Source organism: Oryx dammah, unplaced genomic scaffold (assembly GCF_014754425.2).
Source record: "Oryx dammah isolate SB20612 unplaced genomic scaffold, SCBI_Odam_1.1 HiC_scaffold_22, whole genome shotgun sequence".
Taxonomy (NCBI): Eukaryota; Metazoa; Chordata; class Mammalia; order Artiodactyla; family Bovidae; genus Oryx; species Oryx dammah.
The window spans coordinates 7,120,332-7,145,423 of record NW_024070206.1 but is presented as its reverse complement, the minus strand read 5'-3'; the positions used below and the strand labels follow the sequence as shown (position 1 = coordinate 7,145,423).

At 40.1% G+C, this 25,092-nt stretch overlaps 1 protein-coding gene across 20 annotated transcripts in view; it reads right to left on the bottom strand.

Annotated features, from left to right (window-relative positions):
• TCF4 (transcription factor 4) overlaps positions 1–25,092 on the bottom strand; it is a 388,054-nt gene that overhangs the window by 248,228 nt on the left and 114,734 nt on the right. For all 20 annotated transcript variants that reach the window (XM_040264426.1, XM_040264413.1, XM_040264416.1 and 17 more), the window contains 2 exons: positions 3,827–3,888; positions 462–558 (listed from right to left, as the gene is read on the bottom strand). In XM_040264426.1, the coding sequence (XP_040120360.1) occupies positions 462–558; positions 3,827–3,888 (159 nt within the window). The remainder of the gene's footprint in view (positions 1–461; positions 559–3,826; positions 3,889–25,092) is intronic.

The window sequence follows — 25,092 nt, the reverse complement described above, 5'->3', positions numbered from 1 at the left end:
TTTGATTTAAGCACACTAACCCTATTATTACAGGAATTTCCATGACCCCTTTCATAAAAGTTCACGCTAACACAGATTTTTTATCATTGCCAACTGATAGACTCAGTGATACTTCTTACTTTAAATATTGACCACTTTCACTTCATCAGCCTTAACCCTGGAAAACTACTGCCGCAACAATGAAATTAGGAGGAGTGCTTTACATCTAAGGAACACAAACCTTCCATGTAGATTCAATATCACTGAAGTTAGGTAATTCCACACAGTTGTAAAACTTAGTCCTGTATGCACTATTACCAAGCAAAGATCATCAATGTTTTTCTGTAATTTAAAATTACTATAGTGAACTAGCTAAATATCTAAGTTCTTAAAAACAGAATCTCTGTCTGGGCTTGTATTCTACCTTTGATGGTAAAACATAAGCATTCCAAAAACTCATGTTAATTTAAAATTAGTCTTACTTTGTATTCTGGAATTGACAAAAGGTGGAGAGAGATTGTCATGTGACCCAAGGTCCCTGCTGGTCATGTGGTCATAGGGAGTCCCATCTCCATAGTTCTGTAAATAAAATAACAACGTAAATTTAAACTTGCCATGAATCAATCAGCACATAAGTCTGACTACTGATACCTCTCTGAACCAAAGAAACTGGAGCCCACCATTCTCACCCCAGCACTTTATTATAAGAAAGCTGCATCTTCACAAGCACAGTGCATAAGAAAGGCTCTAAATTTGGCAGAGTTCACATTTTCCCCGAAATCATAGTGAAATTGGGGGAATAATAATAATAATGGAGCCAACTGCATCAAGTTATTAAGATCAAATGAAATAATGCAAGTAAAACACCTGATACCTATAAAATATATTGTAAATAGTAATTATGATTTTGATAAGCCCACTTTTTTTTAAAAAAAAAGAGAGCAAAATGTGCTATGGGAAAGTTACTCATAACCTGCAACAAACTGCCTTTGGAAGGCAAACACAGGGCCTTGTAAACAGCAGCATTTGGTTTTATGATATTGAAATTTCAATGTTTTATTATAGATGTTATTGTGGTTGTAAAACAATTGGATCATTCCATAAGTAACCAGCTACACAAGAATGTTAACATTATTATAACAGGACTATAAATGAATATCAGAATTTAAGCATAAATTCTGGATTTGGACAAAGTATGCCACAAAAAAACAGTTTTAAAGCAGACGGTAATCTCTGGAAATTTCTAATTACTATGATCATCTCATGGTTTAAAGGGGAATTTTTAATTAAAATAAGGTTTTTAAACTGCCCAGTCACTTGCTTTTAATGGAGGAGTTAGATAACATACAGGAAAGAGTTAAAATCATCTAAATCAGAGTTCAAATTTTAGGTTACTAAGGTACATAAAGTGACCAGAAAGGAAAAAAAAAGTCATGCTGCTCAGCTGGTTGCACTATCCATAAAGACTAAGTCAAATTTACTCAGAGGTATCAGTTGGTATGTTAGCCAAAGGGCAGAATCTGTCCACGTGAAAAGGACGGATACTGCATGAAAAATGAAAATGCGCATCCCTCCACTAAAGAAGCGACAGAAACCTGAAGGTTCCAAACTACCCCGTTTTCAACCGCCTTTCCTCAGCTATAAAAAAAATTAACTTGACCGATTCTGTGATGGGATGTTGCCAGTACATCAGGGCATAAAAGGACATCACATTTTAAATATCTATCATTGCTCTTACACTCACTTGTTCTATACCAGACATTGCATAATACTAATTAGCATTTATTAAGTATACTCACCCTACAGAGTTATTAAGAGTTTTTTATTTATTTACTTACTTACTTACTTATTTATTTATTTATTTTACATACATTATCTAATTTAAATGCCAGCACAGCGTTTCAAGATGACTGGAAATATCACCACTTGAAGATGAGAAAAAAGGGACACCTGCCCCCTGGCTGTCCAACACAAGCCAGCCACAATAAGCTGTCTCATGCCAGCTCGCTGCATTTAGAAAATACAAATTACAAAATATTGAGTCAAAGTTATCCACCAATGAATTCCCTGGGGTGGTGGAGGGAAAGGTCAGACAATTCATGAAAACCAAATAAAAGTCAGGACGATCCTAAATGAACCTCCCTCTCAGAAGAACGACTGAAAGAATCACGTGTTGTATTAAAACGAGAAAGCAGAAGACATTAAATTCATGCGAACGAGCTCAACAAGAGAGGGATGTTCTGTCGTCTCCCACACTTGCTGTCATGGGGAATGGATTGATTTCTGCAACTGAGGACTGTAATGTGAGGAGGAGGAAAGATTTCCTCAACCCATCCATATAACGCAGGAGAATCTGAAACTCGACAGCTGGTGCAAAGTCTCAGCGAAGTTCCTGGTAAGCCGAGAGCTCTGGCTGTACCCTGAGACTAGAGCATGAGCCCCAGGGCCAAAGAACAGGTGGAAATGGCCAACGCGGCTTGCTGAGACGGCCTCCTTCGGACAGCTTGATTACCTTCCTTACCTCTTTGCCAAAATACAGACCACTCTCCACCCCAAAGGTGTGCGAACATTACAGTGAATATGCCCCCGCTCCCGGCCCTGCAGATCATTGCCTCCATCTACACAGCTGCTTGGGGGAGGGGCAGCTGCTTGTGTGGTCTCTGTCTACTTTTAATCTGGAGTTATATGTATTATAAAAACTGAGAGGGATTTCAGAAGGCCTAGCGATGACTCCATTGGAGAAGGAAATGGCAACCCACTCCAGTGTTCTTGCCTGGAGAATCCCAGGGACGGGGGAGCCTGGTGGGCTGCCGTCTATGGGGTCGCACAGTCAGACAGGACTGAAGCGACTTAGCAGCAGCAGCAGCAGTAGCAGCAGCGATGACTCCATTAAAGACAGATTATATATATATATAATCGTTCACATTTGAGTTAGAAGGAACAGGAAAGATCCTCTGGTTCAACTTCTTCATTTTAGAAAATAGCAGTATGGGGCCCAAGGAAGTGAAATGACACACCCAAGGTCATACACATACAAACACATGCAGGGCCTAACCACCCTACTCACACCCCATGCCATGGTCTTCACATGACACCCTAACAACCAAAAACCTTGGACAGGAATAGCAAAAATCTGTAAGCGAATAAGACATGTACGGTTAAGTACAAGCAACTTCTTTTCCAAATGACTCTGCGCCATGGTCTGTAAAATACAAAACTGACTTAAGGAACACTGACAAATGAGCAAGTCTGAAGAATAAGACTTGGTCTAAATCAGATCATATCCATTTACTTTGAAGTTTAACGATTTGGGGTTGTGAGTGTTTTAAAAATAAAAGCTACTTTCAATTAAAAAAAAATAAATAAACAAACCCACTGGTGACCAAAGACACTACTGGTGGTGGGACAATAATGTTTACAAAGTGAAACCAACACAGACTTATTATGCAGATGATACTGGAAACTACAACTTCACAGTATGTCTTCAGAACTATTCAGTGACCGATTTACACCAATATATTACAGGGATACTAGGAGTTTTTTTTTTAACTTGCACTACCTACAAAAAACAGCTTTCTGTTAACACTGGATCAGTAACTGGCAAAAGCAAGGCCAAATGTTTAATGAAAGGGTTGTCTTCTGGTTAGCCAAAGTGGAAGGGGTGTCAAAATCAATAATAACATCCAATAAGAGCCTGAAAAAAAAGCCAAACAGAAGCTGATCCTCATTAAACTTAGTCTGCATATATAGCCATGCAGATGCGTGTCGGGGAGAAAAAACTCACCTTCAGTTTGTTAATTTACATATGAGGATGTCTGCTTGTGGGGAAAAGATTAGATATACTTACCCTGGACGGGCTTGGATGTCCTCCACTCCCCCAGGACCCTGAGCTACTTCTGTCTTCTACATCTGGGGACAAGAGAAAAATTCTTTAGGCTTTCTTGCAATAATTCTTTCTTTTTGTATAAGCACTTTTAAATTAATGTTTCAAATTAATCTCCTGTTGCCTTTAATTAAGAATCAAGCACGAGGCTACCATGATGATAGTAGCTTCTGACCCAACTACTTAAATTAGCTCATTTAAATTCACAGCAGAAACAAACTGGACCCTCAGGAACCAGAGGTATGAACATAAAAATTACTTCCATCCTTCACAATGTTTCATAGCTTCAACTTTTATCAACCTGAAATTGCACTTAAAATCTTACTAAAATCTTTTGGACAGGTTAAGTTAAAACTACATGAACACAACCTTAAAATACACACATACACAAAAGTTATATCAGGTAAATATCCATACTATTAATATTATCCATATTAGTGGGATGCATGCCATTATGCTCCTAGACACTTTCTGTCCTCTTACCGGCTCAGACAAGCCACTCGAGGCCTACCCACCAGACAACAGACATGAAGAAAACACATCAGGTGAAAAAGGACGTTGACAGTCTATTTCCATCAAGACATTACAAGGATATTAGGAGACTTTAAGTTTCTTAGAACCACACCGTCTCACTCTTTTTTTTTTTAAATAGGCATAACACTTGGCCTACAATCCTTAATCTGGAGAGTGAAATGTGGCACAAAAGTTGTTAAAGCAATGTTTTATTTTGTTAATTATGGCGAAATGACCTATATGAACTCCCAGAAGGCTGGAATTCTCTAGGCCCTGTACCAGCGAAGTTCTGCTGCTGACCAAATTCGAGACGCTTCTTCAGCGCTTCAAGTGCAAATACGCAGGAAGGGGAGTCTGACAGCCAAGTTCCCATGTTCACTGCTCAGAACATAAAAGTGCGTGCAAGATCAGTCACTCTAAATTTAAAATGGCTTTGAGATTTTTGATGAAAGGCCCTTTCTGAGTATAAAAAGTTTCGCTGTTCTATTATCTTGATCACGGTGGGTAACAGACGGCCATCACAAGCTTCCTCTGACAGAACTGGAGGAGGAGGTGTGAAACTTAGGCTCAGGAGATGTACTCCCGTGGACCGTGTTTTCTAACATTTCAGTAATACTGCTTCTTAACGCACTACTGTCCTTCCCTTAATTACTCCTATTTTATTATCAGCAGAAGTAATCACAATATAATTAACTGACTTATTTGGGGGTCCAGTAGAGGACGTGGTGTTTTAGAAAATATTAAGCGATGGACTAGAAACAGCAACCAACAACTAGGACCACTAAGCTTGAAACCTTTTTTTTAAAACAAGTATCGTTCCAGGTACTTTGGTCAGTCCTTCCAAAGAGAATGCAAAGGCAAACAGCTATCCCCTGCAGACAGCTAAAATCAGTGCCTGCAAGGGACTTCCCTGATGGTCCAGGGCTTAGGACTGCACTTCCACTGCTGAAGGCAAGGGCTGGATCCTTGGTCAGGGAACTAAGACCCCGCGTGCTGCACGGCGCAGACAAAAACAGAAAAGAACACGAAATTTTAAAAAACATGGTGGATTCATGTCAATGTATGGCAAAACCAATACAGAATTATAAAGTAAAAAAAAATAAAAAAAATAAAATAAAATAAAATGTTTCAATAAATATAATCAGTGGCTGTGAGCTTTAAGAGATGTCATGCAAGCTCTGAAGAGGAAGTCTGGAGAAAAGGTACAATACTTTCCCCAAATTTGCTGTTTAACAACCCAACCTCCTAGCCCATCTACTGTAAGCTGAACTGGGGGACATATATAGAAAAGTGACTTAGAACTCTTGGGACTGTCACACAAGTAACTTTTGTAGCCTGCCTGGTTCTCGTCATCCTTAACAGCAAATCAAATTTATTTTCACACACACACACACACACAAAGGTATAAATGACAAAATCTATCAACGAGAAGTCTGCACATCTTGACTTCCTTCTCGCCTGAAAGAGCCAACCTGGATTAATTTGAGAGACTTTCCTCTTAAACTTGGCTCCAAAGTAATGATGGAACAGCAGCAAATCTCTACGTTTACCATAAGATTCTGTTTTGTTTGGACCCATTTTATCCATTTTCAAAAAGGATTTCCAACATGAAAGGAAGGCAGAGACAAGGAGGAAAGGGAACCACAGTACTTCCTGGTCAGCAGTTTTGCCCTAGGGGTGATTATGGTCCCCAGAGGGCATTTGGCAATGTCTGGAGACATTTTCAGTTGTCACAACTTGGCAGGGCATGGAGGCGGGGTAGGGCTAGTGGCATCAAGTGGTTAGAGGCCAGCGACGCTGCTAAAGGTTTTATACATGTCAGAACACCTGCACAACACAAAATATCCTGGTCTCAAATGTCAACTGTGCCAAGGTTGAGAAGGCCTCTTCTAAAGGACAAATTCTATTAAAGAGCAAAAAGGAAGAATCGAGCTGGGGGAAGAAAAAAAAAAGAAGACGTACTAGAATTTGATTTATAATGAATACAACCTCTTACTAAATACACCGTGAAGTTATCTGAGCCCAGATTTAAGCCAGAGTGTTTCAAGAGACGTTCCTACACATCTTCTGTCCACAGAATAAAGGGAAAATGATGGTCAACCAAGGAGGCTGCTAATTAGCAGGCAAATAAAACACATCAAAACTTGAGTATTCCCAACTGGGCAATTTCAAAAGCGAGCAATCCACTAATTAAAAATGCTGGAAGTCTAGCTTTTTCAAAACAGGTTAAATACTGGCTGGTTTCCTTCACAAATAGATTCCCACCCAATCAAATCTGACTGCTCTTTTCCCATTCTTTTCCATTTCCATCCTCCTCATTTCCTGACCTCATGCTGCTGTACCTTCTTTTAGTCTTCCTTCTTCTTATTGCTCTTTTTAACAGACTTTTCCTTCAATGGCCTCCTGCAAACTGAGAAGGTAAGGACACCTCTCTTGCCATCCAAGACTTCACAGAACAATCGTATGACTTCTGATATTTTTTATTTGAAAGAATATCTGTACAACGGGTGCTCCTTGATCCAGGGCAAGAAGACTCAAAGCTATAGCATGCACCGAATGTAAGCATGTTATTTTTAAGACATTTGTTTCCATCTTCCCTCCCACTGAGCTTCATCAGACCTGCCAGTAAGTCAGCAAGCATTTCCTCAACAAGGATCTCAGTCCATCTCCAAGTGCGCCTGAGGACTTCTTATGTCTAATCACCTGGTGTGCTCATTTCAAGATTAGCATCCTGGGGTCCATTGCAGACCTACTGATCCTGGATCTTTGAAGGTGGGGCCAAGAAAACGGTGTCTTTAACAAGGTCTTCAGGTAACTCTCGTGTACACAGGAGCTTTGAGAACCACCAGCCTCCTCCACTGGAAACACGAGACAGATGCATGCCCTATGCCGTCACCCACTGCCTGATGCACATCTTGTCCTAAAATCCTTGCCCAGGTGGCCGGTTTCTGCAGCATTCAGTCCACATTCCCATAGCATCTACACCCCGGTCGCTCTTGCCCAGACTCACTCTCTGTGTAAACCTTGCACGTGGCCTACACGTGGCCATCCCCTGCTCCCAGCTGGTGTACCTGGGCACCACACACACTTTCTACCTCCAGATATTTGTACCCACTATGCCTTTTGCCTGAGCTGTTTCTTATCTCTCAAAAAATAATACTAGTATTTTGTGAGCTTAAATATGCCAGACACTGTGCCAAGCACTTCAATACACTACCAGTGTCGCCATTTTATCTTGGAGGAAACTGAGGCTTAGACGGGACAGAAAACCCCCCCTACGTGACAGCAGATGGAAGAGCTGGCAGACACAGGGGCTGACCACGGTCCAGTCAGGAACATTCTCCACCATGGTCAAGGTCTCCCCGATAAGCAGCTCAGGTCTCTCTACAACCAGCTCGAACATAACTGCCGGTCCCTTCTTCCCATGGATGTATTTACTTTTGGAGTTTATATCCACTCCTGTGTCCACAAAAAGATTATAGAATGAATACAACACAAATATATAAACCCGGGTCTCATGTACTGCAAACAGATTCTTTACCATCTGAGCCACCAGGGAAGCCCCAGTCTTGTGTCCACAGAAGATTACTGAATGTATACAACACAAATGCATAAAATGAAATATCTGAAGAAATCAGAGAGACTGGAAAATAAAAACAGGAGAACAATCAAGCCATATGTATGATGAGCTTATCAAAAACGTACACTGTGGGAGTTCCCTGGTGGTTCAGTGGCCAAGACTTTGTGCTCCCAATTCAGGGAATCCAGGTTCAATCCCTGGTCAGGGAACTAGATCCCACATACCACATTTCGCAACCAAGAGTTCAGATGTCGTAACTAAAGATCCTACGTGCCACAACTAGGACCCAGTGCAGCCAAACAGATAAATATTTTAAAACAAAAACAAAAAACTTTAAACCTACATGTGATGGATGGGATATTTGTGAGAGAGGGGTCAAAATTCTAGTGGGCAAAGAGTAAAACAAGATTCATAGCCTTGGATAAAAATACCCAAACTTTCAGGAAAGTCATTAAGGGCACATAGTCACAAATGAAAAACTGCCCAGGACAGAAGCCACGTGGATGCTGAGTTCTCGTGTCTCCCTTGTTCTGCTGTCACTCTCTATCCAAGACGGGAACACATAAGAGGAAGACAACCACCTGGGCAGAAGGAGGCAAAGGAAAACAACGTGGATGAGAGCAATTATTCTTCCCAAAGACTAATGTGGGCTCAATTGTTTCTAACTTATTTTACCCTAGACACAGACAGACTGAGTAATGTCCATGGTTTTGACAGTTGCTTTAGGAGGCAATCAGACCATCTATAAATTTTGATTTTACTTGAGTAGTTCTGCATAACCCCTTCTAAAATGCCTGGCATTTCAACACTAAAACACAAAAGCAAAGCGTGGGTAGAATGAGGATCAAACACTCCTTTCAGAGAAAAGATATACAGAGATGAATTTTAATTTCTATGATTTCCCACCCATACTCATTGATTATTCAAATCTCCACTTTATGTGGACAGTGAGATCAAAACTATCCGTAGACTGGGCCAATGTCCGAAAGCACAGAGCTGGAAAAAAGACCTAGATTTCAGCCACAGACTTCATTAACCAGCTCTACGGCCTGAGCCAGTCACCAGACTCTCTGAACTCATTGTTGTCAACTGTAAAATAAGTGGTTTTGATTTCCATTCCTAGAAATAGGGCAGCCTAGTATAGTGGAACAACTCTGCCACAAAACACTAAGTGTAGTAAATCAGACAGAGAAAAGACAAATATCATGTGATGGGGCTTGTACGTGGAATCTAGAAAGCTGATACAAATGGAAACTAGAAAGCTGATACAAATAAACTTTATTTACAAAACAGGAACAGACTCAAGAGACATAGAAAACAAACTTATAGTTTCCAAAGGGGAAGGTGGGAGAGGAATAAACTAGGAGTTTGGGATTAATATACACACCACTATATATATATAATGCATTTCGTAGGTGGTTCAGTGGAAAAGAATCCACCTGAAATGTAGGAGACATGGGTTAGATCACTGATCGGGGAAGATGCTCTGCAGAAAGAAATAGAAACCCACTCCAGTATTCTTGCCTAGGAAATTCCATGAGCAGAGTAGCCTGGTGGGTACAGTCCACAGTGTCAAAAAAGAGTCAGACATGACTTAGCAAGTAAACAACAACAACAAAAAATATAAAACAGATAACCAACAAGGACCTAGCACAGAGAAGTATACCAAATATCTTGCAAGAATCTAAAAAAGGAATATATATATATACACACACACAAATGTGTAACTGAATTACATTGCTGTACTCTGAAACTAACACAACACTGTGAATCAAGTATATTTCAACAAAAACTTATAAATCAATAAATACTCATGGCTTTTTTGAAAAAAATCACTAAAAAATGATGGATTAAAAAATTTTAGTCTTCTTCTAAACCCAAATGAACTGACAAGATAGTAAGGAAATATGCAGCCAAAATCAAAGTGAAGGCTGGAACCCACAGAGGAAGAAGGTATTTTTTTGCCCTGAGGACAACTGCCAATCTAGAAACTGTAATGGCCTCTTGGGTCAAGGAGAACAAAAGTGAAAACTCAGCATCCACCAAGAGCAGGTATCTAATAGGAGAAAAAGGAATAATAAGGTTTCCAACCTCAAGGAGTGATTACTAAAGTAAACAATTGATACTTAGACACTTAGCAGAGTGTGTGTGGGGGGGTCTCGTTAGTCGTGTCCGACTCTCTGCGACCCTATGGAGTGTGGCCCATCAGGCTCCTCTGTCCATGGAATTCTCCAGGCAAGAGTACTGGAGTGGGTTGAGCCTCCTCTAGGGGCTCTTTCCAACCAGGGATGGAGCCCGCATCTATTACATCTCCTGCCTTGGCAGGCAGGTTCTTTACCACTAAGATAATCAAAACACATAAACAGGCAAATTGTGATTTATTCAAGGAAATTGAGTTTCACATTTTTATGGCTGTTCGTTCTGCTTAGAGGGTCTGAGATTTTCAAATAATCTCCTGGATTTTCACAACAGCCAATAGGTTTGAAGTAATCAAATCCCACCTTCTCCATGAACCCCCCTACAGCACAAACACAGTGAGAATTCAGTGAGCCTTAGATGTGAGCGACTTCATTTACCTTTCAAATATCCTCTTTTCATCTCACTATTTCAACATAATTCTGTATGCTATATAAATGATATGCTGCCAAAAGTTATGTCTGCTTACCAGAAGTCCAAGGTAAGAACACAGATTGAATATCATACAAGTTAACCTTGATTTGAAATAAACAAGTGTGAGGGTTACCTAACTCTGTTGATTTGGGGTAGCTTTGTGTATCCATCCTTTCCTCATTGAGAAACCAGATCATGCCACACCAAGGGTTCTACAGTTTCATGAAGTCAGAACAACCAAAGTGGTATTCTCTGCTGCCCTAAAGCTCTACAAATTCCCACTCTTGTAGAAACATAAGGATTTCCTGATAAAAGCTTCTACACACTCAGAATGCTTCAGGAGGTGGAGATTGAGTTCTTCCTGGAAAGACAGTCTTTCTGAGGCATGTGGAAGTCTACATGGTCTTAAGCCCTTCTCTCTGCAATAAGACTCTATTAAATCTCCTCCACACCCTCACGGAGACTCACAGACTGCATACATCTGTGGCTCCTACCAATTTCCTAGTCCAGGAAGAACCCTTGGCTGAGCCTTCCACACAAACTGAGATGGCATATGCTCTCCGTCAGTGCCAGATGAATTTAGAGTTCAAAATATTTCATCAGCAAAGAGCGTGTTAAGGATGTGCACATTTTCATTTGCACCCAGTATCATAAGAAGCCTAAGTACAGTGATCTGAAGTCCAATTTGAGTCCAAGGACAGAGGTAGGAAGAGTTGAGGAGCTTCAGATACTGACAAGGACTACACCACCAAGACCACTTCTTTCTGCTTCTGTAAGAAACAAGATAGGCTCCAGAAGGAGTAATCTAAGCCGTGGCGAGAAACTTCCAGCACTTTCCCAAATCTGACTAAGCAAAAGATGATGACTGTGGTGATGTGTCCCACGCACATTTTAAGATACTTCAAATACAAAGAACAGGGACGTGGGCATTCCATTTTCAGAGCACTGTCCACCTGGCATCTCAGTGCTCGTGGATTTCCCTATTAAATAAAATTCGAGAATTCAAAGGTCAAGTATAAGATGATATTACATTACAGGTCATATACATAAATATATAAATAGTATAAGGAAAGATAAAATATGGATACACTGGGAGGGAAAGTATAGAAGGAAAATTTGTTCAGAAAGGAGTTATTGAAAATTTTAGCTTTTATTAACCACCAAGTTAAACTTCCATTAATACATTTTTTGAAACACTGAAACAGTATTACTTTCCTTAAGTTCTAGATAAACTATTTTTCAAAAATGAACACTAAATAATCCCAGGTGATTAAAATATGGAGTTAATTGCACTTTACAGTACTGTTAAACAGGAAAAGCATTTTCATATAACATGATATTAAGATAATATGGAAGTAACAAAATAAACATGTAACAATTATGTTATAAATGCCAGTGGGGCTTCATATTGTGAAACTTAGAAATCTTGAAAATTCAAGGTGAGTAGATAGTTATATTATGAAACCGAGATAAAAGTAACGAACTCTTTATATCAATCCATATAATTTGCAAGTATCATGATAATCTAACTTGAATAATATTCTAATTTGAATAACCTAACATGAAATACAGAACTTCCATTTCAAATGTTTGAAACAAATCAGTCAGGGTCTTCTTATTAAAGAGAAGCTCATCCTTTCCAGAGCTCATCTCTCCAAGTTAGGTCCCAAAAAGAAGAGTAGCCACGAATAACTGAGGTAAAACTATAATAATGTGAGTAGTAGGAACAGACACCTCCTTTGACTTTGAAATGTAACTGGTCTAAAAGTTACTTAATAAAAATCAATTTTACTAAGATAGTGCTCTTGGAAGCTAGATATATTTCAAATCAGGTAAGAAGAAATTGAAAGTAAAATCAGAATATCATTTAATTCCAATATTAAATAGATAAGCTTCAAAGTACCTAAGTTAAAAGTTTATATTAATAACTTGGGGAAGTTTTTAAACTAGATGCTTAGTACCTTTTCAAGATGTATTTACAAATGAACGTCACAAAGTGTGAGAAGTAAAAGGTAAATGCTTCAGAAAACAAACATGAAACAACAGAGAAACACATTTCAAATCCACTTCATTTTTGGGCTTCCCTGGTGGTGCAGTGGTTGAGAATCCGCCTGCCAGTGCAGGGGACGCAGGTCTGAGCCCTGGTCTGGGAAGATCCCACGAGCCGTGAGGCAAGTAAGCCTGTGCTCCACCTACTGCCAGCTGTACTTCCACAGCAAGCAGCACAGTAAGAAGCTGGCGCATCTCATTGGAAAGCAGCGCCCACTTGCCACGATTAGGGAAAAGCCTGTGCACAGCCACAGAGACCCAGTGCAGACGGAGATTAAACAGATAAACCAAATAGATACATACGCCTCATTTGTAAATAAAATAGAATATATATCACTCTGATAACAAGTACATGTAATTATACCAGAGTTTTCCAAATCCGACAGGGACAACAGAGGATGAGATGGTTGGATGGCATCACCGACCCAATGGACATGGGTTTGGGTGGACTCCGGGAGTTGGTGATGGACAGGGAGGCCTGGCGTGGTGCGGTTCATGGGGTCGCAAAGAGTCGGACACAACTGAGCGACTGAACTGAACTGAATATTTATGGTGCAAAATCCATAATACTGTAATGACTTAAGATGTACAAACTGATACTTTAAATGCCTATTTAATCAATAATTTATTAAATTTATTCCAATAAAGAAGAAAAAAGAGCCAAGATGAAACACGTAACAGTTTTCTCTTTTCCTCTTCTCCCCTCTGCCTCTTCTCTCCCTGGGGTGTCATTTGTGAGGCTCTGGGAAAGGGCTGCTGGCTTAATTGAAATATTTGTAGGCTGTAATTGCTCTGCAAAGCCACAGTGGTCCACTTCTCCCAAATGGCATCCGTTGTTCCTCTTTGTTTTTTCTTCTGTTTCCTTTTATACTTTAACAAAATCTGTCCCTCCTGTTTCTTCCAGTCTTATCTCATCTTGCCCTTTATTCTGAATGCATAACTAATGCTAGGGAAGCCAAACAGCTTTAAATATTCAAAAATCTTCCCTAGAATCCAGTCCTCTAGCCCATTCCCTTTTTCTTACAATAATCACTCCCATAAACGGACTCTCAGTTTATCTTTTCAACATCCCAGCCTTCCACCTGTGTTTAACACAGCAGCCTCTGACCTGGCAATGACAAGCAATCAGTCTTACGTGTTATCTTCAGGGGTCATGTCTCAGTTTTAGGGCAATTTTCTTTGTATTTAGGCTCAAATGTGCAAACCACACTATATTACTCTGCAAAACATCAATGAGAAGGCTTAATTAAGTAACACTGACAGATAAATCCATTTCTTTCGCAGTAATCAAATCAAAGCAGGTTGACATAACACAGGAACTTAATACAGTTATTCCCTTGTAATTGGAAAAAGGCCCTTTACTTCTCATTAAAGCAATCTTCTGGGTATTGGCATAATAAGAAGGCTCAGAGCTTTAATACTGCCCTATAAAAGTCTCAAGATACAGACCCCTTAAGCAAACAAGCCAGATTATCTAATTCCTTGATCACAGCAGAACATGTAGTTCCCACTGTTTTAAACTACTAATTCTTTATCTCTGTTGCAATTAAAAAGAGGTAAATCAGTATCAAACACATACAATGGAAATCTGCAAAAATGCATGAACTGTTTACAGTTTTAGAAGTCTGTCTCCACGTGTTATTTCAATGGAAGCAATCCATTAAAAATGAATTTGAAATACTTTACAAATGTAAAGTTGTAATAGCTTGGAAGGGGGGAAAATCTTTTTATTTTACTAATGGGCTCAACAGGATATATTTTACCTAAATTTGAAGTCTGATATTCAACCATACAGTACAACTTTGGTAAGCAGAATTGTGAGAGAATGGAATCTGAATAAGAACATTTAATTTTTGTGGTAATTGAAGAACAGTAAGTCATCTGGTCAACCAGAGGCTTCTCTGACCGAGGCTAAAGCCCAGAAAGAATGCAATAATATTATACTACGTTCATCTCCCCAAACTAAACAAAATCAATTTTCACCCTTTCACTACAATTTTGAGGGTGTTTCTGTTACTTATCCCTTGGTGCCTTATCAATCTCAAAATGAGTCCAGCAACTCTTCCTGAAAGGATAAAATATAATCTAGGGTTGTGATTTCAAAATGTGGCTGACCATTAAAAGACCCTGGGAACCTTCAAATTTAAAAAAAAACCCACAGATATACTAGCCCCACTAGAAACTAATCAAGAAAAGATCAAGGGTTGAAATTGAGGAAAATATATAGTTTCTCAAATTGTGCTAATTTTCTGCTTTTTTGTTTTAAAAAGTTTTTAATTATAATGCAGGTAAAACTGTGTAATTTGTTGTTTCTGAACCATCTGTAAGCAGGCGTCATCAATCACATTTATTGATGCCTGAATATTTCTGGGTGCATTTCCTAAGAACAAAAATAATATAGTTATCAAAATAAGAAAATCTACCATTGATATAGTACTTTCATCTAGTCCACAGTCCATATTCCAATTTGGCATTTCCCCCTTTTGTAGAGGACTCAGTCCAGGATCACACAATGCTTTTTAATAGGTCTCTTTCATCCATTTTAATTGGAAACAGTTCCTCAGTCCTTTCTTTTTGTGATATTAGCATTTTTGAAGAATACAAACCAGCTATTTCATAGAATGCTTCTCAATTGGGGTTTATCTGATGCTTCCTTATGAGTATAATTCAGATGGCTATAATACTACAAAAGTGGCCTCGAGTCTTTCTAGAATATCACCTGCGGAGCCTCAGGATGGCCTGGTGGTCCTTTCCTCATTTGTTATGCTATTTCAATCACCTGCTCAAGGTACCGTGGGAACTCTCCACTGTATAATTACACCTCTTCCCAGTGTAACTAATCAGCCGTCTGTGGGGAGATTCTTTAAAAGCATTAGAACTAACTTTTACTCATGTGCTTATGGGAAGAAAATTAAAATACAATAGTGTATAAGTAAAAAGGGAAAATCTCCTTCATATACACTCTTCCCACCCTGATACCAAGATACCCCAGAGCAGTTTCCTAGGCAGTCTTATAGAGCCTTACAGAGCTTCCGATCTGTGATCAGCTGGTTTTTAAAACCACAGAAATGAAGGATAATACCAGCAAAACTGGACTGAAGTTTCTTTTCTATTTCAATGGCTAAGAAATAGTCCTCAATTGTTGACATGTACCCTAGTGACATTTCATGGGATACGATTATTTGCTGCAGCTTTGTGACCTACGTAGAGGCACGCAGGGCAGGAACTGGAATAAATGAAAACATACTATACTATTAATTTCGAAGAAATTCAGCCAAGATGAAGACGAGGTTGAGCAACCCACTTGTGAATCAATGCAATGCAGAAAGCCAAGGTAAATAATCCACCCTGAAGTTGACGTTGCCCTCAACAGTTGTTTGGGGAGTCTTTCCACCACATTCTATGAACCACAGTGTTCAAAGGAGGCCTGTCATAGCAGCAGCACTGCCCAATTAAAATCAAATGGCTAGACAAGGATTTATGACAGACAGAGAGAAAAAAAAAACCTAGTGAGGGTTTTCTAGGCCAGCAAAAAAAAAAAAAAGAGTAGGAAACACCTAAAATTTTTTTAAAGTGAGAAGGAAACTGCCACTTGACAAAGACTATAATCTCACATTTTGGGACTACAGACACAAATGAATAGGCACAGTCACAAAGCGAGGCGTAAAGCTTGAACCTGGCCATTGGATAGAACATAGCATACTAAACGATACTGAATGAGTTAAATGATGCTAATCACCAGAAGGTGGAAATGGTCCCTTTTAACCCTGGGATGAAGCCCATGACATTTTATAAACTGAACAGTGCTGGTGGATTTTGACTCTGACTTATGAACGCGTAGACAATTTTCCTCACAATTTCATTTCAGCCAAGTGCCTGGCAGACACTGGCAAAGGGCTTTCGTAGTTGGGCTTACAAATGTATGTGTGTGTGTGTCCAAAATCACAAGACACACACAAATACAATACATGCTCTTGAAGAGACCAATAGTTTCTCGATACTAATGACAGTGTTTAAAACGGTTCCCAGATGTTGCAACTCATTCCCCTGACATCTCCTTGGTTTTGATCAGTGACTTGTTTTTTGATCAGATTTGACTCCATTCACTTAATGGGTTTTAAATTTTTTCTCACAGTAACGTAACCACACTATGGTATTATGCTTTCTGCTTTCCAAAATGGTTTTTATATTCACCTCACTTAAAATGATTTATCTGGAATCACTGAAAGTATGAAGTTAGGATCAAAAGAAGTTGCCTCCTTAAATCTGAGCAGACTAACATCATTTTTCAAAAGCATGAAAACAAAAATCAAAAGAAACCGGCAGTTATCCTGGATAAAAGAGACTATTCCCCATAAGACTTATTTTTATCCTTTCATGCTATTACTGTTACATCTTTATCAGGTAACAGAATGCTTGCTAAAGTTCATCAAAATACTTGCTAAAATAGGAGAGTTAAGACAGTATTACCATGATTGAACTTTCGTAATCAGCAACATATGTTTTTAAGTCATGTCAACAATGACAACAAAATTGCTCATCTCCCTTCTGAGATGCCCTATAACCCATAGGACACCATTTCACCAGCAAGACACAACTATCTGGCATTGGTCTGAGAAAGATTGAGGGCTGTGATGGCAGGTCTATTATGGCAAAGATGGCCGTACCTTTCCCCAAACCATACTGTTTCTCTTACTTTGACTTTAACGGCTTTTAAAATACTGTCATAACTGAAAGAATCAAAAATACATCTGCATTAAGTTCCTAGTACATTTTTTCGGGGTAAAAAATGGAAATGCATTAGAAAGTAACAATTGGTGTTTTCTTAAGCTTAATCACATCAAACTCATGGGAAGAGCCCCCCTCCCCTTTTTCTTTTCTTTTAGTAGGTCTCAACTTGGATGCAGGCTACCTTCGCCTATCTGATAACCAATGGAGTACTGGTCAGAAAGAGATGAGCTGGTATGATGTACTGGTCTTACAAATTCACGAAGTGGAAGGGTAAAGAGCTGTAACTCTTCCTCAGGAATGGAAGAAATGCCGTTAGTTTGAGAGGAGGTAGAAGCAAAGACCTGAAGGATGACAATAACCAGGCATCTTGAGGGAAAACAAGAAGCAGAGAAGGGGTGCAGGGGAAGCCAGAGCTGTCAGTAGAGAATAATGATTTATCTGATGAGATTAGCAGAAAGTTTGATTAGCAAAGATGCCTTCTCAACAGCGCAAAGGCTGCAGTGTTACTTTAAGATTTCCTTGTAAGAAAAAACTATGCCTGCCAAATGTGGTCTGTAACAGCCCAGGCTAGCTCTGAGTGATACAGTGGGAAAATAGCCACTAAGCCAGATTTTATTTGATTTGTACTGATGATTTTTATTAGAATACATGGATCATTGCTTCAACCTTTCCATGTAAAACCAAATCAAATTCAAAAACTCACACATCAGTCACCTAACCTTATGTCATTCCTTCTGCTTTACTCAAGTTGAGCCACATTTCAGCTGATCTGTCCTTGATAAATCGTTCAGCTACTCCAAATTGCTGGGCCAAATTCTGGGAGGCAAGTGGTACACAAAAGAAACCGCTAAATCTGCAGTTACACATTAGATGGGAAAGGAATACCGCAAGCCTCCCAAGTCAAGAATGAAATCAAAGAAGTACATAGCCAACGCAAAACGGGACAAGATGAACTTCTCTTTATTGTCTCAAATGTATTGTAATTTACCTTTAAAAGCCTCACCCAAGCCCTCAACTCTTTCTCCCTCTTTAATCCAGGCTATTCCGCAGGACACTGCCAAACAAGTGCTCTGAAATTAGAGGCAAGTCCACAATTATGTGACGTAAGGAGATCTGGTCAGTTTTACCAATCAAGCATAATAACCAGCTCTACACATTAAAAACATTATAACCTTTAAGGCAAAAATTTTAAATATTAAATTCCTACATTTGTGGAAAGCCTCTATAAAATGTAGAGAAAGCACCTTCATTAAAAGGAACACCATTTCATTACAGGAAACACTGCCATGGGCGTCCAAAGAACAAGTGCCTGGAGCTGACGTCCCCCTGCTCTTTGCCTCCTTTTCTTTTTGCATTAGCTTTTTTTCCCACCCTCAGTGACACTGCCAGTCTTGATCTAACCTATGAGCAGTAATGATTGCTTGGATATCACTTCTAGTTCACAAATCAGTCCCACCTTCATGATTTCCTTGAGTGTTCCAAACTCCTGAAATGAGCACTATCTTCTCTTCTGGGAAGGTGAACAACATTCTGGGCTAAAGGCTATCAACACGTCTCATGTCTTCTGGAGGCGGAGGGTGCCCTGGAATGACACTAGCAGTCACCAAACTTCCAGGTCTCTGGTGTAATCCTCGGGGGCAAAAACGGGGTTCACGGACCAGCCTCCATTCCTTCTTCCCACTGACGACACAGGAAGTCCGTATCTCCCATCCTCCTTTGCGGTCATGTGGGGTCACGTGACAGAGATTTGGCCAATAGAACGTGAACCCGACTAACTACTGCCTTTGCCAGGCCTGGGCACTACAACCTTCCTATAATTCTTCAGCCACTTTCTCTTTCTTCTTTGTTCAGACTTAGACAAAGGATCTAGTGTATCTCTTGGAGGCCCTAAGGGCAAGCAGGGCTAAAGCCTGAAAGAACCCAGGCCTGAAGGACTACAGGGAGCAGAGCCGGACACCAGTGGGCTGTAACTCCTGGCGGTGTCATGCTACTAAAGTTGGGGGTTGTTTGTTCCAGCAATTAGCATCCCCTGACTAATGCATCCTCCAAAACAGACTTCCATGAATTCTGGCGCCACGATTCTCTCTTCCAAGCAAAGCAAACATACGCAGTTAGAGCTGGCAGTAGACAGAGCTGTGAAGAAGGGGAAAATGGTCTTTGAACTCTCCTTCTCTCCCTTTCAGACTTGTTTTCCCCTCTTAGCATTTCCTCCCTCTGAGCACCAAATGTTCTCAGGCTGCTCAGTCTCGTCTGTCTCAAGAAAATAAACCCAACAACATTCAGTCGCTATTCTTCCTTTCAGCCATCATCTCACAGCAATGAGTGGTGAGCTGCTTGCTGCCTGTGTAATTTTGGAGAAATTCTGTAACATCCCGGAGTCTGTATAAACTCATCTATAAATTGGGAATGGCTATATCCACCCTCCAGTACTGCTGTGATGATTAGAGGTAATTTAGGAAAAATGTCACTCAGGAACCTGGAACACAGCAGAAACCAAAAAAAAAAAAAAGGTAACTCCTGTTTTGATTATGACTAAGATTATCATGGAATGACATGTGACAGCAAAAGAGGTACAAAATACAAAATAGAGCTCTTTGGTAAACAACAAGGTCCTACTGTACAGCACAGGAAACTATATTCAATATCCTATGATATACCATAATGGAAAAGAACATGATAGAGCGTGTGAGTGTGTGTGTGTGTATAAAACTGAATCATTTTGCTGTACAGCAGAAATTAAAACAACATTGTAAATCAATTATTCTTCCATAAAAAATTTTAAGTTATCTTATACCTAAAAAGAAAAATGGGGTTCTTTATATCTGAAATACATAACTGAGCCCAGGAGAAAAATCATGCATAAATAAAAAGCATCTGATTATTAAAGAAGAATGAAGATGGAATGTTAGGAAAAGGAGAGTTATAAATGCTAGAATCATCACTTGGAGATACTAGCAATTTAAGGTACAGAAAAGAGAAAACACTGGCACCCTGGTGAGCTGTATTCGCATTACATTCATGCTCAACCTCCCAACTCTGAGTTCAATGCCATTGTCCTGGTGGCTCAAAACAGGCACCATGGAAACTGGCAACCATTACATGTCAGGGCTCTTTCTTTCTCTGAAGACCTGATTATTAAACATCACCCCACTAATGAAAATAACCATTCACTGTGAGGTCTTTTTACGCAACCTGTCCCATTTAATCCTCACTATCACTACTGAGGTAGGCTCATTCTCCAGATGGAAACCCAGGCTGTACCATGTCTGCTAAGGTGCTTCAGTCGTGTCCGACTCTGTGCGACCCCATAGACGGCAGCCCCCCAGGCTCCCCCGCCCCTGGGATTCTCCAGGCAAGAACACTGGAGTGGGTTGCCATTTCCTTCTCCAGTGCATGCAAGTGAAAAGTGAAAGGGAAGTCGCTCAGTTGTGTCCAACCCTCAGCGACGCCATGGACTGCAGCCTTCCAGGCTCCTCCGTCCATGAGATTTCCCAGCAAGAGAACTGGAGTGGGGTGCCATTGCCTTCTCCGGTACCATGTTTAGCGACTTACAAAAAATCCTGTTTCCTGAGATCTCTGCATTAGAAAGCAGTCTACTTTTAAGAGCGAAGAGCACCTAGATTTCTTTTTCTCAGCATATCAAACGTATATTCCCCTGAAAACAGAAAGCTATTCCTTAAAAATGTCTGAATTCCAAGAGTCCACCTCCCGCCATTCTCATTTTTTCACTGCTCCTCCGCTCACCTAACTTTCCTTCATATACGCCGCCTTTCTTACCACACTTTCCTCTACACATCTGATGCAACATTTTGTGCAAGTGTCCTTTCAAGGACCACCCACCACACTGTCTCAAGGAATCTACTTGTGCTAAAGGGCTGCAATCAGTTTGGAATGCTCTTTAAATCAGTGGCTTCTCATGTCCTGAGCAAGCTGATCTATTCTATCTTGGGCCAAGCTGTGGACTGTCCAGTAAGTCTTGGATCTGGGAGGAGCTGGGATTCAGCTCATGGATTCAGATGAGGTCTCTGGTAACAGTTTCAGTGAGAACAGTCATCAACAACAGGGACCTGGCTCAATATGTGCTTGGGGGGATGGCGACAAAAGCCAAGGAACATCCCTGGTTTTCAGGTGCACCCAGAGGTTCTGGAAGATACCTTGGTAACACACCATCACTTCTATTCTGACTGAAGCATGGCCATCTTACAAAATCCAGAGCCTCCCAAGGACAGAACAAGTGGGTGAAGGCCCAAGAGCACAAGGGCCCATCTCCCATGCAGGAAATGGCTAAGGCACACAGAAAGCATGGAGAATCGAGGTACGAAAGTCGCAGGAGTCACCAATGGAGAGATGCTACCTCTGGGTGGGGCCAGAGGCAGACACAGCCACGAACAAAGCACTGCGAAGTTCACTGCGTGTTCTAATGGCTTCGGGGAGGCACGTAAAGCAACAGGTTCATGTTGGCATTTTGGAAACAGTAGCAGTGGGAATGGTGGGTTACTAAGGTGAGAGCCTTGCGCTAAAGAGACTAATTACAAGGCAAGAAACTAGTATTTTATAACTTACTTAAATCTGTATTTGTATATATCAATTTTTTGTATACATAAGAAGGAAACCATAAAACTATCATTAAGGTGTTTTAAAATGTCTTCACATTCCAAAAAAAAAAAAGGCAAGAAACCACATAAAAGTAATAGATAAAGCAGGATGATATTCGGGAAAGAGAACAGTCAAGGCTTAATGACTAACCTGGGAAAAGTAAGGCAAAATATTATAGTCAGGGATTATTCCCAAGTTCTGTCTTATGGATATTGGGCAGGTTGGAGGTAGGATTTAAAAAAAAAAAAAAACAGTTTACTTTAGGCATTTTGTATTCCAAATGTCCACTGGTCACCCAAGTATAAAACAGAGCAAAGTAAATGACTGTGTGAGTCTCAAGTTCAGAACAGAGGCACAGAGATTAAAATCATTTAAGCACAATCTTTTAATTGTGAGTCCCCTTATGGAAAGAATTCACTGACCCAGATAAGTGGAAAGTCTGGAGACAAGGCAGGTTTTAGGTTTTACATATCCAGTGGATCCACCGTATTAACAAGGATAAAGATTCCTTTCATCCCTCCACTCTGCCATCTCCCTATCGCCTTCATCTTAAAGCTGGAATCCATCATGATCATAGACTCTCTGGATTTACTTGCTTCCTTATCTTCTACTTTCTCACAGAGAGTTCAGTTTACAAAAGAGCAAAATTCCTCCTGAACTTTGCCCGATTGGAATCATCCATGAACCAATCCCTAAAGTTAGGGAATCGCATGCATGGATTTGCATAGACCTCACAGACCCAAATTAAAACCCATGTGGAAGAGTATAGGGTTACCCTGATTGGTTTCTTCCAATCACAGCTGCCCCCTGGAGACACAGTAACCCCACACCAATTACACGGATCCCACACTTGAGAGAAGGAGTGACATATATGCTGGTGAGACAAGCATGACTGGAGAAGACCCCAAGTGCCATGAGCGCCCTGAGTGCACGTGCATGCTCAGTCGCTAAGTCATGTCCGGCTCTTTGCGAAACCCATGGATTGGAGTCCGCCAGGCTCCTCTGTCTATGGAACTTTCCAGGCAAGGATACCAGAGTGGGTGGCTGTTTCCTTCTCCAGGGGATCTTCCTAACCCAGGGGTCAAACCCGTGTTTCCTGCATCTCCTGCAATGCCAGGTGGATTCTCTACCACCGAGTCACCTGGGAAGCCATGAGTGCATCAGTATGTAACATACATGGCATGCAGTACACAGGCAAATCCATCATGCCACTCCTCCTTCAAATATCTCAAAGTCTTCCTACTGGTGTCAGGAAAAGAGCAATGTTCTTAACTATGGACATCAAGGTCATCTTGGTAATAACGCATCCACATGCTCTCCTTTTCTTTCCTCGAGTTCCCTTTATCCCTGGCAACGTTCAAGCACACCACTGGCCCTCCTGCTGCAGAACCTGAATTTAGGTTTCCTCTAGCAGAACACTGTCCCATCCACTCCCCCCACTCCACCACTTCTCCGCTTGGCCTGTTCCAATCTTTATATCAACTCTCAGTAAATCAGCACTTTCTTGGGACAACTGTCCCTCCTGTCCTCCTAGTCAGGTATCTTGTCCTTCTCGCTCACCAGACTTGTCACAGAGGGAATTTTACCTTTTTATAAACCTCAAGTGATTCCTTTCTCCCCCAGGAAAGAGTAAGCTCCACAAAGACAAAGCCTGGGTTCTGTTTGCTTTCCATCCTATCATTAGTACCCAGCAAAGTCTAGAACAGGGAGGAAGCACTCAACATAATTATAATTAATGGATGGCTGGTCTACCAGCCCCTCAATATAGACTGTGCACACAGGAAAATATCAAAAAACGCCAAGAGAATTCCCAAAGTGGCAACTCCTTCTGCAGAGCTCCCATGCCTCAAAGAATGACAACTTAAAATGACAAAAATTCATATTTCACCATATCTATTATTAACTAAAAAATTAAGCCACAGATATACCATAAAGATTAGCTGAACAACTTATATACAACATATCTTTCTCTGTAATTTAAAGAACAGCTTGTTTCAACAAAGATTTACTGTATAGCACAGGGAACTATAGTATCTTGTAATAACCTAAAATGGAAAATCATATGAAAAATAATATATGTGTATATGTATAACTGAATCACCCTGCTGTGTACCTAAGACACTATAAGTCAAATAACATCAATAAAATATATATATTAAGAAATATAGTTAATAAATAAGCAAAAAAAGAATGCTTGTTTCACAAATATGCAGGTATGAATTCAGATTCAGAAAAAAAAAATTGTACAGATCTCTTAACACACTGAAACTCTTGCCAATCACAGAAAGGAACTGATCTACAAATCTTAAGCTCTGTGATTTCTGCGGTAAAAATGCAGTGAAACAGTCAGACTTCATGTATGTTTTCTCCCTTGACAGAAATAATGTCTTATATGGTCATTGTAAAGGGAAATATTTGTCTCTTTACATGCTCTTTGATATGCACCCTAGTGACTTGGTACATATTACACAATCATTGGCCTCAGGACAGAGGAGAAAACAACTGTTACCTCTACATTAAAACAGCTCTCTGTGATCTGGTGACAATAAGACATAAAGTGGGTTAGGAGTTTCATGTCAGTTACTTAGATGATAGTTACAACTCAACATTTTCTGAAAACCTTTCCACTGAAACTTCCCCCATTGATTAACAAGGGTATCATTAATATTTAAAGTTCTGCTTCAAATATAATAATCAGAATACCACGGCCACAACAATAAATACCTTACAGCAGTTTACTGCTTTCAAATTTTCAAAGCACTTGCACACACACTATTTCATCGTCCCTTACAATCATATACATCAGAGAAAGGCAGGGATTAGTTTAAATTTTCCAGGCAAGGCACTGAAAGAGCTGGGTGGAAAGCCCATCAGATCTCCTTTTAATCTCCTTCCAAACTGACTCTCACCTCTTTTCTTATTCCATGAAAGAGTATAGACATCTTCAAAGCTGGAACCTCAAATTTGGGTAAAAATTTTAACACTCTCAAAGAACAAGTTATCTTTTGTCTCAGAAGCTCATCATTCAGAATCTCAATTTCCGAATCACTAGGACTTTTCCTTTGGGTTCAGTATGCCCCAGTCTAAGTGAAAAGTCTAAATTAATTATGACTCAAAAGTATTTTAACTCATTTGCATGTACTTTTTTCTC